This window comes from Hypanus sabinus, chromosome 2, assembly GCF_030144855.1.
Source record: "Hypanus sabinus isolate sHypSab1 chromosome 2, sHypSab1.hap1, whole genome shotgun sequence".
Taxonomy (NCBI): Eukaryota; Metazoa; Chordata; class Chondrichthyes; order Myliobatiformes; family Dasyatidae; genus Hypanus; species Hypanus sabinus.
Genome location: NC_082707.1, coordinates 1,202,315 through 1,216,974, shown reverse-complemented (window position 1 = coordinate 1,216,974; position 14,660 = coordinate 1,202,315). Strand labels below are relative to the sequence as shown.

Below are 14,660 nucleotides of genomic sequence, written 5' to 3'. Positions count from 1 at the left end.
GCATGTCCACAGATCCCTGAAAGTTGCCTCACAGGTAGATAGGGTAGTTAAGAAAGCTTATGGGGTGTTAGCTTTCATGAGTCGAAGGATAGAGTTTAAGAGTCGCGATGTAATAATGCAGCTCTATAAAACTCTGGTTAGGCCACACTTGGAGTACTGTGTCCAGTTCTGGTTACCTCAGTATAGGATGGATGTGGAAGCATTGGAAAGGGTACAGAGGAGATTTACCAGGATGCTGCTTGGTTTAGAGTATGGATTATAATCAGAGATTAAGGGAGCTAGGGCTTTACTCTTTGGAGAGAAGGAGGGTGAGTGAAGACATGATAGAGGTGTACAGGATATTAAGAGGAATAGATAGAGTGGACAGCCAGGGCCTCTTCCCCACGACACCACTGCTCAGTACAAGAGGACATGGCTCTAAGGTAAGGAGAGGGAAGTTCAAGGGGGATATTAGAGGAAGGTTTTTTACTTAGTGGCTGGTGCGTGAAATGCACTGCCTGAGTCAGTGATGGAGGCAGATACACTAGTGAAGTTTAAGAGGCTACTAGACAGGTATATGGAGGAATTTAAGGTGGGGGGTTATATGGGAGGCAGGGTTTGAGGAATGGCACAACATTATGGGCCTAAGGGCCTGTAATGTGCTGTACTGTTCTAAGTTCTATGCTCTATTGTACCATGGAGAGCATTCTGACAGGCTGCATCACTGTCTGGTATGGAGGGGCCACTGCACAGGACCAAAAGAAGCTACAGAAGGTTATAAATCTAGTCAGCTCCATCTTGGGTACTAGCGTACAAGGTACCTAGGACATCTTTAGGGAGCAGTGTCTCAGAAAGGTAGCGTCCATTATTAAGGACCTCCAGCACCCAGGGCATGCCCTTTTCTCACTGTTACCATCAGGTAGGAGGTACAGAAGCCTGAAGGAACATACTCAGCGATTCAGGAATAGCTTCTTTTCCTCTGCCATCCGATTCCTAAATGGACTTTGACTCTTTGGTCACTACCTCACTTTTTTTTTAATATATAGTATTTCTGTTTTTGCATGTGTTTTTAAATCTATTCAATACAGTATATGTAATTGATTTACTTGTTTATTTTTTTTCTCTCTGCTAGGTTATGTGTTGCATTGAACTGCTGCTGCTAAGTTAATAAATTTCACGTCACGTGCTGGTGATAATAAATCTAATTCAGATTCTGGATCAATATTCGTATCCAACTAGTCAATTTCCATATCAAAATGGCATTTCTCTGATCAAACATCAGGTAAGTGTGGAGACAGAAGCCAGACTGTTCTCCTTGTGAACTCGTGACTCCACCTTCAGAGCAGGCGACAAGGCAGCCCTAACAAAAGCAAGGGCCAAACTGTCCCGGGTCATCAGAGAGGCAAAGCGTGCACACGCCCAGCGAATCCACAGCCACTTTAGATTTAGATTGTGAGGACACTCAATCCTCGTTTATTGTCATTTAGTAATGCATGTATTAAGAAATGATACAATGTTCTTCCAATATGATATCACAAAAACACAAGACAGACCAAGACTAACTTACAAAAACCACATAATTATAACATATAGTTACAACAGTGCAAAGCAATGCTGTAAATTGATAAGGGCAGACCATGGACATGGCAAAAGAAAGTCTCAAAGTCTTCGATAGCCCATCATCTCACGTAGACGGTAGAAGGAAGAAAAACTCTTCCTACCATGAACCTTCAGCGCCGCAAAGCTTCCTGATGCAGCCTCTGGAAGCATCTGACCACAGCCAACTCTGGGTCCGTCCGAAAAACTTCGAGCCTCTGACCAGTCCTCCTACACCGAGCACCATCTCTGCCGAGTGCTTCGACCTCGGCCCCGGCCGCCAAGCAACAGGCAAAGCTGAGGATTTGGGGCCTTCCTCTCCGGAGATTTCTCGATCGCACAGCAGCAGCGGCAGCGAAACAGGCATGTCAGAAGTTTCACCAGATGTTCCTCTGTGCTTCTCACGTCCATCTCCATCAAATCAGGATTGTACTTACAGATAACAGATATTCATTCTTGGAGTGGCCGCATGCGCTACTGTTACGCCGCTATTTTCTTTTATTGGTTCCAGGACAGCGGTGACACGCGGCGCATGTGGAAGGGCATTGAGGACATCACCAATTAAAGGACAACATCTCATGACTGTGTGGGTGATGCCTCCCTCCCAGATGCGCTGAATAACTTCTACGCTCATTTTAAGGCAGAAAATGACGTGGCGGCAAGGAAATCCACCCCTCCTACAAATGACCTGGTGCTGAGTCTCACCATGGCCGATGTGAAAAGAACCCTGTGCAGGGTCAACCCACGGAAGGCTGCTGGACCAGACAACATTTCTGGTAGAGTGCTTAGAGGATGTGCAGACCAGCTAGCAGATGTTCTCATTGACACCTTCAACATCTCCCTGAGCTGCGCCACCATTCCAATGTGCTTCAAGGCCGCCACCATCATCCCCGTGTCGAAGAAGTCTTCAGTGTCCTGCCTAAATGACTACTGTCCCGTTGCACTCACATCCATCATTATGAAGTCTTTCGAGATGCTCATCGTGAGGGACATCAAGGCCCTGCTACTCCCCTCACTGGACCCAGTGCAGTTTGTGTATCGTTCCAACCACTCAACAGATGACGCCACTGCCATCACCCTCCACCTGGCCCTAAACCACCTGGACAAAAAAGACCCGTACGTTTGAATGCTGTTCATGGACTTCAGTTCAGCATTCAACACAATCATCCCTCAGAAACCAATTGGAAAGCTGATCCTATTGGCCTGAGCTTGAATCGTGAGCAAGTTACAGCTTGTGATTCAGCTGGGAGCTCAGGGAATTCAACCGTTGTAGGTAGGATTTAAGCCTACCTGGTCAATACCTGTGGAGGAGGGGGAACTGCGCAGGCGCGAGTGAAGTCAGCGTCGAGCGCGCACTTTAGAAGGCAGGACTTCTTTTCAGAGTGGTCATTTGAATCAGGAGCAAGTTACAGCTTGTGATTCAGCTGGGAGCTCAGGGAATTCGACCGTGTAGGTAGGAGTCAAGCCTACCTGGTCAATACCTGTGGAGGAGGGGGAACTGCGCAGGCGCGAGTGACGTCAGCGTCGAGCGGGCAGCGGAGTCCGTGGAAGCAGAGTCCTGGGCTTTGGCTAAGTGGGCTTCGGTGTAAGGGGACTTCGGTAAGCTTGTGTGATTGCTCGCTGAGGGGAAGAAGGTAAGGTCGCTAGGTGCTTTTTAGACTTATTCTATCAATCCAGTTCAGGTATGGGGGAGACTGTCACAGCAGTGGTGTGCTCCGTATGCAGTATGTGGGAAGTCAGGGTCAACACAGTTGTCCCTGATGACCACACCTGCAAGAGGTGCGTCCAGCTGCAGCTCCTATCAGCCCGAGTTAGGGAGTTGGAGCGGGAGCTGGATGAACTACGGATCATTCGGGAGGCAGAGGCAGAGATAGATAGGAGTTATCAGGAGGTAGTCACACCAAAAAACCAAGAAGTAGGCAGATGGGTGACAGTCCAGAGAGGCAGTGGGAGCAGGCAGAGAGAGCAGAGCACCCCTGCGGCCATTCCCATTAACAATACCGTACTGGATACTGTTGATGGGGATGACCTACCAGGAATGAGTTGTAGTGGTCCTGCCTCAACTAGAAAGGGGAGGAGGGAAGAGAAGAGAGCGATAGTTTTTGGGGATTTTATAGTCAGGGGGGCAGATAGGAGATTTTGTGGGGCAGATCGGGAGTCTCGGATGGTATGTTGCCTTCCTGGTGCCAGGGTCCGGGACATCTCAGATCGGGTGCAGGCTGTTCTTGAGAATGAGGGCATGAACCCAGATGTAGTGGTCCATGTAGGGACCAACGATGTAGGTAAGGTGAGTGAGGGGGTCCTGCTCAGAGAGTTCAGGGAGTTAGGAGTGAAGCTGAAAGGCAGGACCTCCAGAGTGACAATCTCGGGATTGCTACCTGTGCCACGTGCGAGTGAGGCGAAGAATAGAATGATTATGCACATTAATACGAGGCTGAGAGCATGGTGCAGGAAGGAAGGGTTCAGGTTTTTGGATAATTGGTCTTTGTTCCAGGGACATTGGGATCTGTTTCGAAGGGACGGTCTACATCTGAACCGGAGGGGTACTAACATTCTTGCAGGAGTGTTTGCCAGTGCTGCTTGGGGGGGGGGGGGGTTTAAACTAGATGTGCAGGGAGCAGGGATCCAGATCCAGAGGGTTGGTCAGAAGGAGCATGGGGTTAAATGTGTAGAAGGTTTGGGTGATCTTGAGAAGGTCATCAAAATTCAGGGTGCAATTAGCCCGATGGAAGTTCAAGGAGCTGGGTTAGGTACAGTAGACAGTGTTTTAAGCAAAGAGAGGAGGAATGGGCTAAGAATTCTATACTTGAATGCGCGTAGTGTCAGAAATAAGACAGATGAGCTTGAAGCTCAGATGAAAATGGGGAACTACGATATTATTGGGATAACAGAGACATGGCTGCAAGGGGATCAGGCCTGGGAATTGAGTGTACCAGGGTATACGTGCTATCGTAGAGACAGAAATATGGGAAGAGGGGGTGGGGTGGCCCTGTTGGTGAGGAATAAGATTCAGTCCTTAGCAAGAGGTGACTTGGGAACAGGGGAAGTAGAGTCTGTGTGGATTGAGCTGAGGAACAGTAAGGGTAAAAAGACCCTAATGGTTGTTGTGTACAGGCCCCCAAACAGTAGCGTGGATATTGGGTACAAGTTGATTAGGGAGTTAACATTGGCATGTGCTAAAGGTAATGCAGTCGTTATGGGAGATTTCAACATGCAGGTGAACTGGGAGAATCGGGTAGGTGCTGGACCCCAGGATAGGGAGTTTGTGGAGTGTCTAAGGGATGTATTTTTGGAACAGCTTGTGCTTGAGCCAACCAGGAACGAGGCTATTTTGGACTTGGTGATGTGTAATGAACAGGAATTGATAAGTGATCTTGAAGTAGAGGAGCCATTAGGAAGTAGTGATCATAACATGATAAGTTTTTATCTACAATTTGAGAGGGATAAGGGCAGATCAGAGGTGTCAGTGTTGCAATTAAATAAAGGAGACAACGGAGCCATGAGGGAAGAGCTGGCCAAAGTTAAATGGGCGGATGCCCTGGCAGGAAAGACAGTGGATCAGCAGTGGCAGATATTCTTGGGCATAATACAAAAGATGCAAAAGCAGTTCATTCCAATGAGAAGGAAGGATTCAAAGAGGGGGAAGGGGCCACAGTGGTTGACAAAGGAAGTCAGAGATTGTATAGCATTAAAGAAAAAGAAGTATGACAGGGCTAAGATGAGTGGGAATACAGATGATTGGGAAAGTTTTAAGGAACAGCAGATCTTAACTAAAAAGCAATACGGAGAGAGTTATGAGCTCAGTCTAGCCAGGAATATAAAAGGGGATAGCAAAAGCTTTTTTAGCTATGTGAAGAGAAAGAAGATAGTTAAGAACAATGTTGGCCCCTTGAAGAATGAATTGGGAGAAATCGTTATGGGAAACAGGGAAATGGCAGCAGAATTGAATGCGTACTTTAGATTTGTCTTCACCAGGGAGGACACAAGCAATCTCCCAGATGTATGGATGGGCCAGGGTCATAAGATATCAGAGGAATTGAGACAGATTGACATTAGGAAAGAAACTGTGATGAGTAGACTGGTAGGACTGAAGGCTAATAAATCCCCAGGTCCAGATGGTCTGCATCCGAGGGTTCTAAAAGAGGTGGCTCAGGAAATTGCGGATGCATTGGCAATCATTTTCCAATGTTCCTTAGATTCAGGATCAGTTCCTGAAGATTGGAGAGTGGCTAATGTTATCCCACTTTTCAAGAAGGGAGGGAAGGAGAAAACGGAGAACTATCGCCCTGTTAGCCTAACGTCAGTCGTGGGGAAGATGCTTGAGTCCATTATTAAGGACGAAATAGTGGCACATCTTGATGGCAGTAATAGGATTAGGCTGAGCCAGCATGGATTTACCAAGGGCAAATCATGCTTGACTAATCTGTTGGAGTTTTTTGAGGGTGTAACAAGGATGTTAGACGAGGGTAAGCCAGTAGATGTTGTGTACCTAGATTTTTAGAAGGCATTCGATAAGGTGCCACATAGGAGATTGGTGAGTAAAATCAGAGCTCATGGCATTGGGGGCAGGGTTTCAACATGGATAGAAAACTGGTTGGCAGATAGAAAGCAAAGGGTAGCAGTGAATGGGTGTTTCTCAGACTGGCTGGAGGTGACTAGTGGGGTACCCAGGGCCCTAAATTGGGACCACAGCTCTTTACGATTTATGTCAATGATTTAGATGAGGGCATTGAAAACTATATCAGCAAGTTTGCTGACGATACTAAACTGGGTGGCAGTGTGACATGCGAAGAGGACGTTAGGAGACTTGGATAGGCTGGGTGAGTGGGCAGATACTTGGCAGATGTCATTCAATGTGAATAAATGTGAAGTTATCCACTTTGGAAGCAGGAACAAGAGGGCAGAGTATTGTCTGAACGGTGTAGAGTTAGGTAAGGGAGAAATGCAAAGAGACCTAGGAGTCCTAGTTCACCAGTCAATGAAGGTGAATGAACAAGTGCAACAGGCAGTGAAGAGGGCGAATGGAATGTTGGCCTTTGTTACAAGGGGAATTGAATACAAGAGCAGGGATGTCCTTTTGCATTTGTACAGGGCCCTGGTGAGACCACACCTGGAATATTGTGTACAGTTTTGGTCTCCAGGTTTAAGGAAGGACATTCTGGCAATTGAGGAAGTGCTGCATAGATTCACTAGGTTGATTCCTGGGATGGCGGGTCTGTCTTACGCAGAGAGATTGGAGAGATTGGGCTTGTACACGCTGGAATTGAGGAGATTGAGAGGGGATCTGATTGAAACGTTTAAGATAATTAAAGGATTTGATAGGATTGAGGCAGGAAATATGTTCCAGATGTTGGGAGAGTCCTGTACCAGAGGGCATGGATTGAGAATAAGAGGTCAGTTATTTAAAACGGAGTTGAGGAAGAGCTTCTTCTCCCAAAGAGTTGTGGAGGTGAGGAATGCACTGCCTTGGAAGACGGTGGAGGCCAATTCTCTGGATGCTTTCAAGAAGGAGCTAGATAGATATCTGATGGATAGGGGAATCAAGGGATATGGGGACAAGGCAGGGACTGGGTATTGATAGTGATTGTTCAGTCATGATCTCAGAATGGCGGTGCAGACTCGAGGGGCCGAAGGTCAAGGGTCCCTGCCCTTGATCAACAGTATCCAGTACGGTATTGTTAATGGGAATGGCCGCAGGGGTGCTCTGCTCTCTCTGCCTGCTCCCACTGCCTCTCTGGACTGTCACCCATCTGCTTACTTCTTGGTTTTTTGGTGTGACTACCTCCTGATAACTCCTATCTATCTCTGCCTCTGCCTCCCGAATGATCTGTAGTTCATCCAGCTCCCACTCCAACTCCCTAACTCGGGCTGATAGGAGCTGCAGCTGGACGCACCTCTTGCAGGTGTGGTCATCAGGGACAACTGTGTTGACCCTGACCTCCCACATACTGCATACTCTGACAGTCTCCCCCATACCTGAACTGGATTAATAGAATAGGCCTAAAAAGCACCTAGCGACCTTACCTTCTTCCCCTCAGCGAGCAATCACACAGGCTTACCGGAGTCCCCTTACGCCGAAGCCCACTTAGCCAAAGCCCAGGACTCTGCTTCCACGGACTCCGCTGCCCACTCGACACTGACGTCACTCGCGCCTGCGCAGTTCCCCCTCCTCCACAGGTATTGACCAGGTAGGCTTAACTCCTACCTACACGGTCGAATTCCCTGAGCTCCCAGCTGAATCACAAGCTGTAACTTGCTCCTGATTCAAATGACCACTCTGAAAAGAAGTCCTGCCTTTTAAAGTGCGCGCTCGACGCTGACGTCACTCGCGCCTGCGCGGTTTCCCCTCCTCCACAGGTATTGACCAGGTAGGCTTAAATCCTACCTACAACGGTTGAATTCTCTGAGCTCCCAGTTGAATCCCAAGCTGTAACTTCCTCCCGATTCAAAGTCCCATCCCCAATCCTCATCACATTCTACAGGGGTTGTATTGAGAGCATCCTGAGCAGCTGCATCACTGCCTGGTTCGGAAATTGCACCATCTTGGATTGCAAGACCCTGCTGCGGATAGTGAGGTCAGCTGAGAAGATCATTGGGGTCTCTCTTCCTGCCATTACGGACATTTACACTACACGCTGCATCCGCAAACAGCATTTTGAGGGACACCACGCACCCCTCATACAAACTCTTCTCCCTTCTGCCGTAAGGGAAAAGGCACTGTAGCATATGGGCTCTCACAACCAGACTATGTAACAGTTTCTTCCCCCAAGCTATCAGACTCCTTAATACCCAGAGCCTGGACTAACACCAACTTACTGCCCTATTGTCTTGTTTATTATTTATTGTAATACCTGCACTGTTTTGTGCACTTTATGCAGTCCTGGGTAGGTCTGTAGTCTAGTGTACTTTTTTTCTGTGTTGTTTTTTACATAGTTCAGTGTAGTTTTTGTTCTGTTTCATGTAACACCATGGTCCTGAAAAATGTCTCATTTTTACTGTGTACTGTACCAACAGTTATGGCCGAAATGACAATAAAAAGTGACTTGACTTGACTTGATGTAAGTAAAGTGTGATAGAGGAAGGAGCACAAGTTGACAAAATCCAGTTAATGGGCAACAAAATCTCTTTATAGGCATCTAACCCAGATAGCATCCTGATAAACCTCTTCTGAACCTCTGCATATTTCCAAAACTTCTCTATGTTTTTTTAAAATGAGGCAACCAGAATTGAATGCAAGAGGTTTACAAAGTTGCCACATACTGTTCTTTCCCAACTCTTGAACTCAATGCCTCAACTAATAAAGGCAAGCATGCCATCCTAACAAACTATGCATCTACATAGAATCATAGAAAAATACAGCACAGAAACAGGAGCTTTGGCCCATCTACGTTTGTAGTCTATGCTGAACCATTTGAACTGCCTACTGCTATTGACCGGTACATGGACCACAGCCTATCATTCAAACATCTTTCAAACGCCGAAACTGAGCTCACATGCACCACTTGCTATGGCAATGCATTCCACACTCTAACAATGCTCTGAGTGAAGAAGTATCCCCTCATGTTCCCCTTCAACTTTTCACCTTTTACCTTTAACCCATGACCTCTAGTGGTAGTCCCACTAACCTCAGTGGAAAAAGCCTGTTTGCATTTACCCTATCTATAGCCCACATTATTTTGTATGCCACTATCAAATCTCCTCTCAATCTTCTGTGCTCCAGGGAATATAAAGTCCTAATGTACTCAATCTTTCAATCAAACTCAGGCCCTCCTGACCCAGCAACACCCTTGTAAATTTTCTCTGTAGTCTCTCAACCTTATTTACATCTTTCCTGTAGGCAGCTGACCAAAACTGCACACAATACTCCAAATTAGACCTCACCAACATCTTATACAACGTCAACATAACATCCTATCTCTTGTACTCAATACATTGGTTTATGAAAGCCAATGTGCCTTAACCTTTCTTTACGACTTTCAGTGCCACCACTTTCAATGAATTATGGATCTGTATTACCAGGTGCCTTTGTTCTACCGCACTCCTCAGTGCCCTACTATTCACTGCGTAAGACCTACCCTGGTTGGTCCTGCTGAAGTGCAACACCTCACACTTCTCTGCATTAAATTCCATCTGCCATTTTTCAGACCACTTTTCCAGCTGATCCAGATCCAGCTGCAAGTTCTGATAGTCCTCCTTGCTGTCCACTACACCTCCCAATATTGGTGTCATCCATAAATTTGCTGATCCACTTAAACACATTATCATTGAGTTAATTGATATAGATGATGAAGGACCCAGCACCAGTTCCTGCTGCACAACTCTAGTCACATCCTCCAGTCAGAGAGTCAACCATCTTCCACCAATCTGGCTTCTCTCATAAAGCGAATGTCTAATCCAAATTACTACCTCATCTTGAATTCTGAGTGAATGACCCCTCCTGACCAACCTTCCATGGAGGACTTCGGCAAACGCCTTGCTAAGTCCATGTAGACAACACCCACCACCTTGCCTTCATCAACTGTCCTGGTAACTTCCTCAAAAAATTCTATGAGATTGGTTAGACATGACCTAAAACATACAAAGCCGTGCAAACTATCCCTAATCTATCCAAATACTCATATCCAGTTCCTTAGAGTACATTCCAATAATTTTCCCACTAGTAGCGTCAGGCTCACCAGCTTAGAGTTTCCTGGTTTATATTTAGAACCTTTCTTAAACAGCAGAACAACATTGGCTAACCTCCAATTGCTCAGGATGATTTATATATCTCTGCTAGTGCTCCTGCAATTTCTTCAATGCCTCTCTCAGGGTCTGAGGAAGCACCTTGTCAGCCCCTATTGGTTTTATCCACTCTAATTTTCCACACTACCTCATCCTCTAATCTGTACAGGTTCCATGACCTTGTTGCTGCTTTGCTTCACTTCAATGCACACTGTGTCCCTCTCCTGGGCAAATACAGAGGCAAAAAATCCCTTTAAGATCTCTGCCATCTCTTTCGGCTCTACGCATAGATTACCATTCTGATCTCCCAGAGGTCCAGTTTTGTCCCTTGCAATCCTTTTGATGTTCTCACATCTGTAGTATCGCTGAGAATTCTCCATCATTTGTCTGCTAGGGCAACCTTAAGCCTTCTTTTAGCCCTTCTGATTTCTTTCTTAAGTGTTCTCTTGCATCTCTTATATTCCATAAGTACCTCATTTGTTCCTACGTGCCTATACCTACTATGCACCTCCTTTTTTCATAACCAAAGCTTCAACAACTCTTGAAAACGAAGGTTCCCTAAAACTGTTATTTTTACCTTTATTCTGACAGGCACAGAAAATTTGCACTCTCAAAATTTTACTTTTGAAGGCCTCCCACTTATCAAGTACAGCTTTGCCAGTAAAGAACCTGTCCCAATCTACACTTGCCAGATCCTTTCTGTTACCATCAAAACTGGTCTTTTTCCAATTTAGTATCTCAACCTGTGGACCAGGCCAATCTTTTCCCATTCTTATTTGAAAGCAATGGCATTATGATCACTAGATGCAAAGTAAACTTCTACCACCTGCCCTGTCTTATTCCCTAATAATAGATCAAGTATCATAAGACCATAAGGCAAAGGAGCAGAATTGAACCATTTGATCCATCAAGTCTGCTCCACCATTCAATCATGACGGATCCTTTTTTCTCCTCCTCAGCCCCACTCCCCAGCCTTCTCCCCATAACATTTGAAGCCATGTCCAATCAAGAATTTCTGCCTTAAATACACCTAACAACCTGGCCTCCTCAACTGCCCATGGCAACAAATTCCAAAAATTCACCATCCTCTGGCTAAAGAAGTTTCTCTACATCTCTTTTAAATGGTCACCCCTGTATCCTGAGTCTGCGTCCTCTTGTCCTAGACTCCCCCATCATGGGAAACATCCTTTCCACATCTACTCTATCTAGGGCTCTCAACGTTCAGAAGGTTTCAATGACATTCCCCTCATCCTTCTAAATTTCAGCAAATAGACCCAGAGCTATCAAGTGTTCCTCGTATGATAACCCTTTCGTATGAAAGGGTTATCCTGGAATCATCCTTGTGAAGCTCCTTTCCAAATCCAGCACATCTTTTCTTACAAACATATACAAAATGCTGGTGGAACACAGCAGGCCAGGCAGCATCTATAAGGAGAAGCACTGTCGACGTTTCAGCCCAAGAACCTTCGTCAGGACTAACCGAAAGGAAAGATAGTAAGCGATTTGAAAGTAGTGGGAGGAGGGGGAAATGCAAAATGATAGAAGAAGACCGGAGGGGGTGGGATGAAGCTAAGAGCTGGAAAGGCAATTGGTGAAAGTGATACAGAGCTGGAGAAGGGAAAGGATCATGGGACGGGAGGCCTCAGGAGAAAGAAAGGAGAGTCGGGGGGAGCACCAGAGGGAGATGGAGAACAGGCAAACAACTAAATATGTCAGGGATGGGGTAAGAAGGGGAGGAATGGCATTAACGGAAGTTAGAGAAGTCAATGTTCATGCCATCAGGTTGGAGGCTACCCAGCCGGTATATAAGGTGTTGTTCCTCCAACCTGAGTTAGGATTCATTTTGACAGTAGAGGAGGCCATGGATAGACATATCAGAATGGGAATGGGACGTGGAATTAAAATGTGTGGCCACTGGGAGATCCTGCTTTCTCTGGCGGACCGAGTGTAGGTGTTCAGCAAAACGGTCTAACAGTCTGCGTCGGGTCTCACCAATATATAAAAGGCCACACCAGGAGCACCGGACGCAGTATACCACACCAGCCGACTCACAGGTGAAGTGTCGCCTCACCTGGAAGGACTGTCTGGAGCCCTGAATGGTGGTGAGGGAGGAAGTGTAAGGGCAGGTGTAGCACTTGTTCCACTTACAAGGATAAGTGCCAGGAGGGAGATCGGTGGGAAGGGATGGGGGGGACGAGTGGACAAGGAAGTCGCGTAGGGAGCGATCCCTGCAGAAAGCAGAAGGGGGGGGGGGGAGGGAAAGATGTGCTTGGTAGTGGGATCCCGTTAGAGGTGGAAGAAGTTATGGAGAATTATACGTTGGACCTGGAGGCTGGTGGGGTGGTAAGTGAGGACAAGGGGAACCCTATCCCAAGTGGGGTGGCGGGCGGATGGGGTGAGGGCAGATGTGCGGGAAATGGAAGAGATGCGTTTGAGAGCAGAGTTGATGGTGGAAGAAGGAAAGCCCCTTTGTTTAAAAAAGGAAGACATCTCCTTTGCCCTGTAATGAAAAGCCTCATCCTGAGAGCAGATGCTGTGGAGACAGAGGAATTGTGAGAAGGGGATAGCATTTTTGCAAGAGACAGGGTGGGAAGAGGAATAGTCCAGGTAGCTGTGAGAGACTGTAGGTTTAAAGTAGATATCAGTCGATAAGCTGTCTCCAGAGATGGAGACAGAAAGATCACGAAAGGGAAGGGAGTTGTCGGAAATGGACCAGGTAAATTTGAGGGCAGGGTGAAAGTTGAGGCAAAGTTAATGAAGTCAACGAGCTCAGCACACATACAGGAGGCAGCGCCAATGCAGTCGTCAATGTAGCGAAGGAAAAGAGGGGAATGAATACCCGTATAGACTTGGAACATGGACTGTTCCACAAAGCCAATAAAAAGGCAGGCATAACTGGGACCCATACGGGTAGTCTCGAAGCTCTTCGCTTCTTTTTGGATTCCAGACCTAACTAATTCCCCTCTACCACCACTCTCCTCCATCTAGCGGAATTAGTTCTTACTCTCAATAATTTCTCCTTTGGCTCCTCCCACTTCTTCCAAACCAAGGGTGTAGCCATGGGCACCTGTATGGGTCCCAGTTATGCCTGCCTTTTTGTCGGCTTTGTGGAACAGTCCATGTTCCAAGTCTATACTTGGAAGGGCATGTATTGTGCTGTAGATTTTCTATGTTTCTATCTGGCATACTGCTAGTGTCTTCCACAGTGAAGACTGATGCAAAATAGTAATTTAGTTTATCTTTCATATCCTTGTTCTCCGTTAATATTTCCCTGGCCTCATTTTTTAGCAGGCCTATATCCACTCTTATCTCTTTCTTATTTTATATATTCTTGAAAAAACTTTTACTATCAACTTTGATATTGTTTGCTAGCTTGCTTTCATATTTAATCTTTTCCCTTTTAATGATTCTTTAAGTTGTTCTGAAGGTTTTAAAAGCTTCCCAATCCTCTATTTTCCCACTAATTTTTGCTTTGGTGTATGCTGTGGATGAGCAAGGAGGTACGTCGTCTGTTGAAGACTAGATCTGTGGCATTCAAGGCTGGCGACACAGGTCTGTACCAGAAAACCAGGTTTGACTTGCATAGGGTTATTTCTAGGGTAAAGAGATTATTTTGAATGAGGTTGGAGTCCATATAACAACCATATAACAATAACCATATAACCATATAACAATCACAGCACGGAAACAGGCCATCTTGGCTCTCCTAGTCCGTGCCGAACCCTTAATCTCACCTAGTCCCACCTACCCGCACTCAGCCCATAACCCTCCACTCCTTTCCTGTCCATATACCTATCCAATTTTACCTTAAATGACACAACTGAACTGGCCTCTACTACTTCTACAGGAATTTCATTCCACACAGCTATCACTCTTTGAGTAAAGAAATACCCCCTCGTGTTTCCCTTAAACTTCTGCCCCCTAACTCTCAAATCATGTCCTCTAGTTTGAATCTCCCCTACTCTCAATGGAAACAGCCTGTTCACGTCAACTCTATCTATCCCTCTCAAAATTTTAAATACCTCGATCAAATCCCCCCTCAACCTTCTACGCTCCAATGAATAGAGACCTAACTTGTTCAACCTTTCTCTGTAACTTAATTGCTGAAACCCAGGTAACATCCTAGTAAATCGTCTCTGCACTCTCTCTAATTTATTGATATCTTTCCTATAATTCGGTGACCAGAACTGCACACAATATTCCAAATTTGGCCTTACCAATGCCTTGTACAACTTTAGCATTACATCCCAACTTCTGTACTCAATGCTTTGATTTATAAAGGCCAGCGTTCCAAAAGCCCTCTTCACCACCCTATCTACATGAGACTCCACCTTCAGGGAACTATGCACTGTTATTCCTAGATC

The 14,660-nt window shown here is 46.1% G+C and overlaps 1 protein-coding gene across 6 annotated transcripts in view; it reads right to left on the bottom strand.

Moving 5' to 3' along the window:
* Positions 1-14,660, bottom strand: part of LOC132406000 (leucine-rich repeat and IQ domain-containing protein 4-like) — a 155,712-nt gene that overhangs the window by 84,310 nt on the left and 56,742 nt on the right. The window contains exon 5 of one of the 6 annotated variants that reach the window (XM_059991154.1): positions 13,474-13,890. The exons of the other annotated variants lie outside the window; for them this stretch is intronic. Coding sequence (XP_059847137.1) covers positions 13,757-13,890 — 134 coding nt within the window. The 3' untranslated portion in view covers positions 13,474-13,756. Of the gene's footprint in view, positions 1-13,473; positions 13,891-14,660 lie in introns of those variants that run through there. 6 annotated transcript variants of the gene reach the window in all.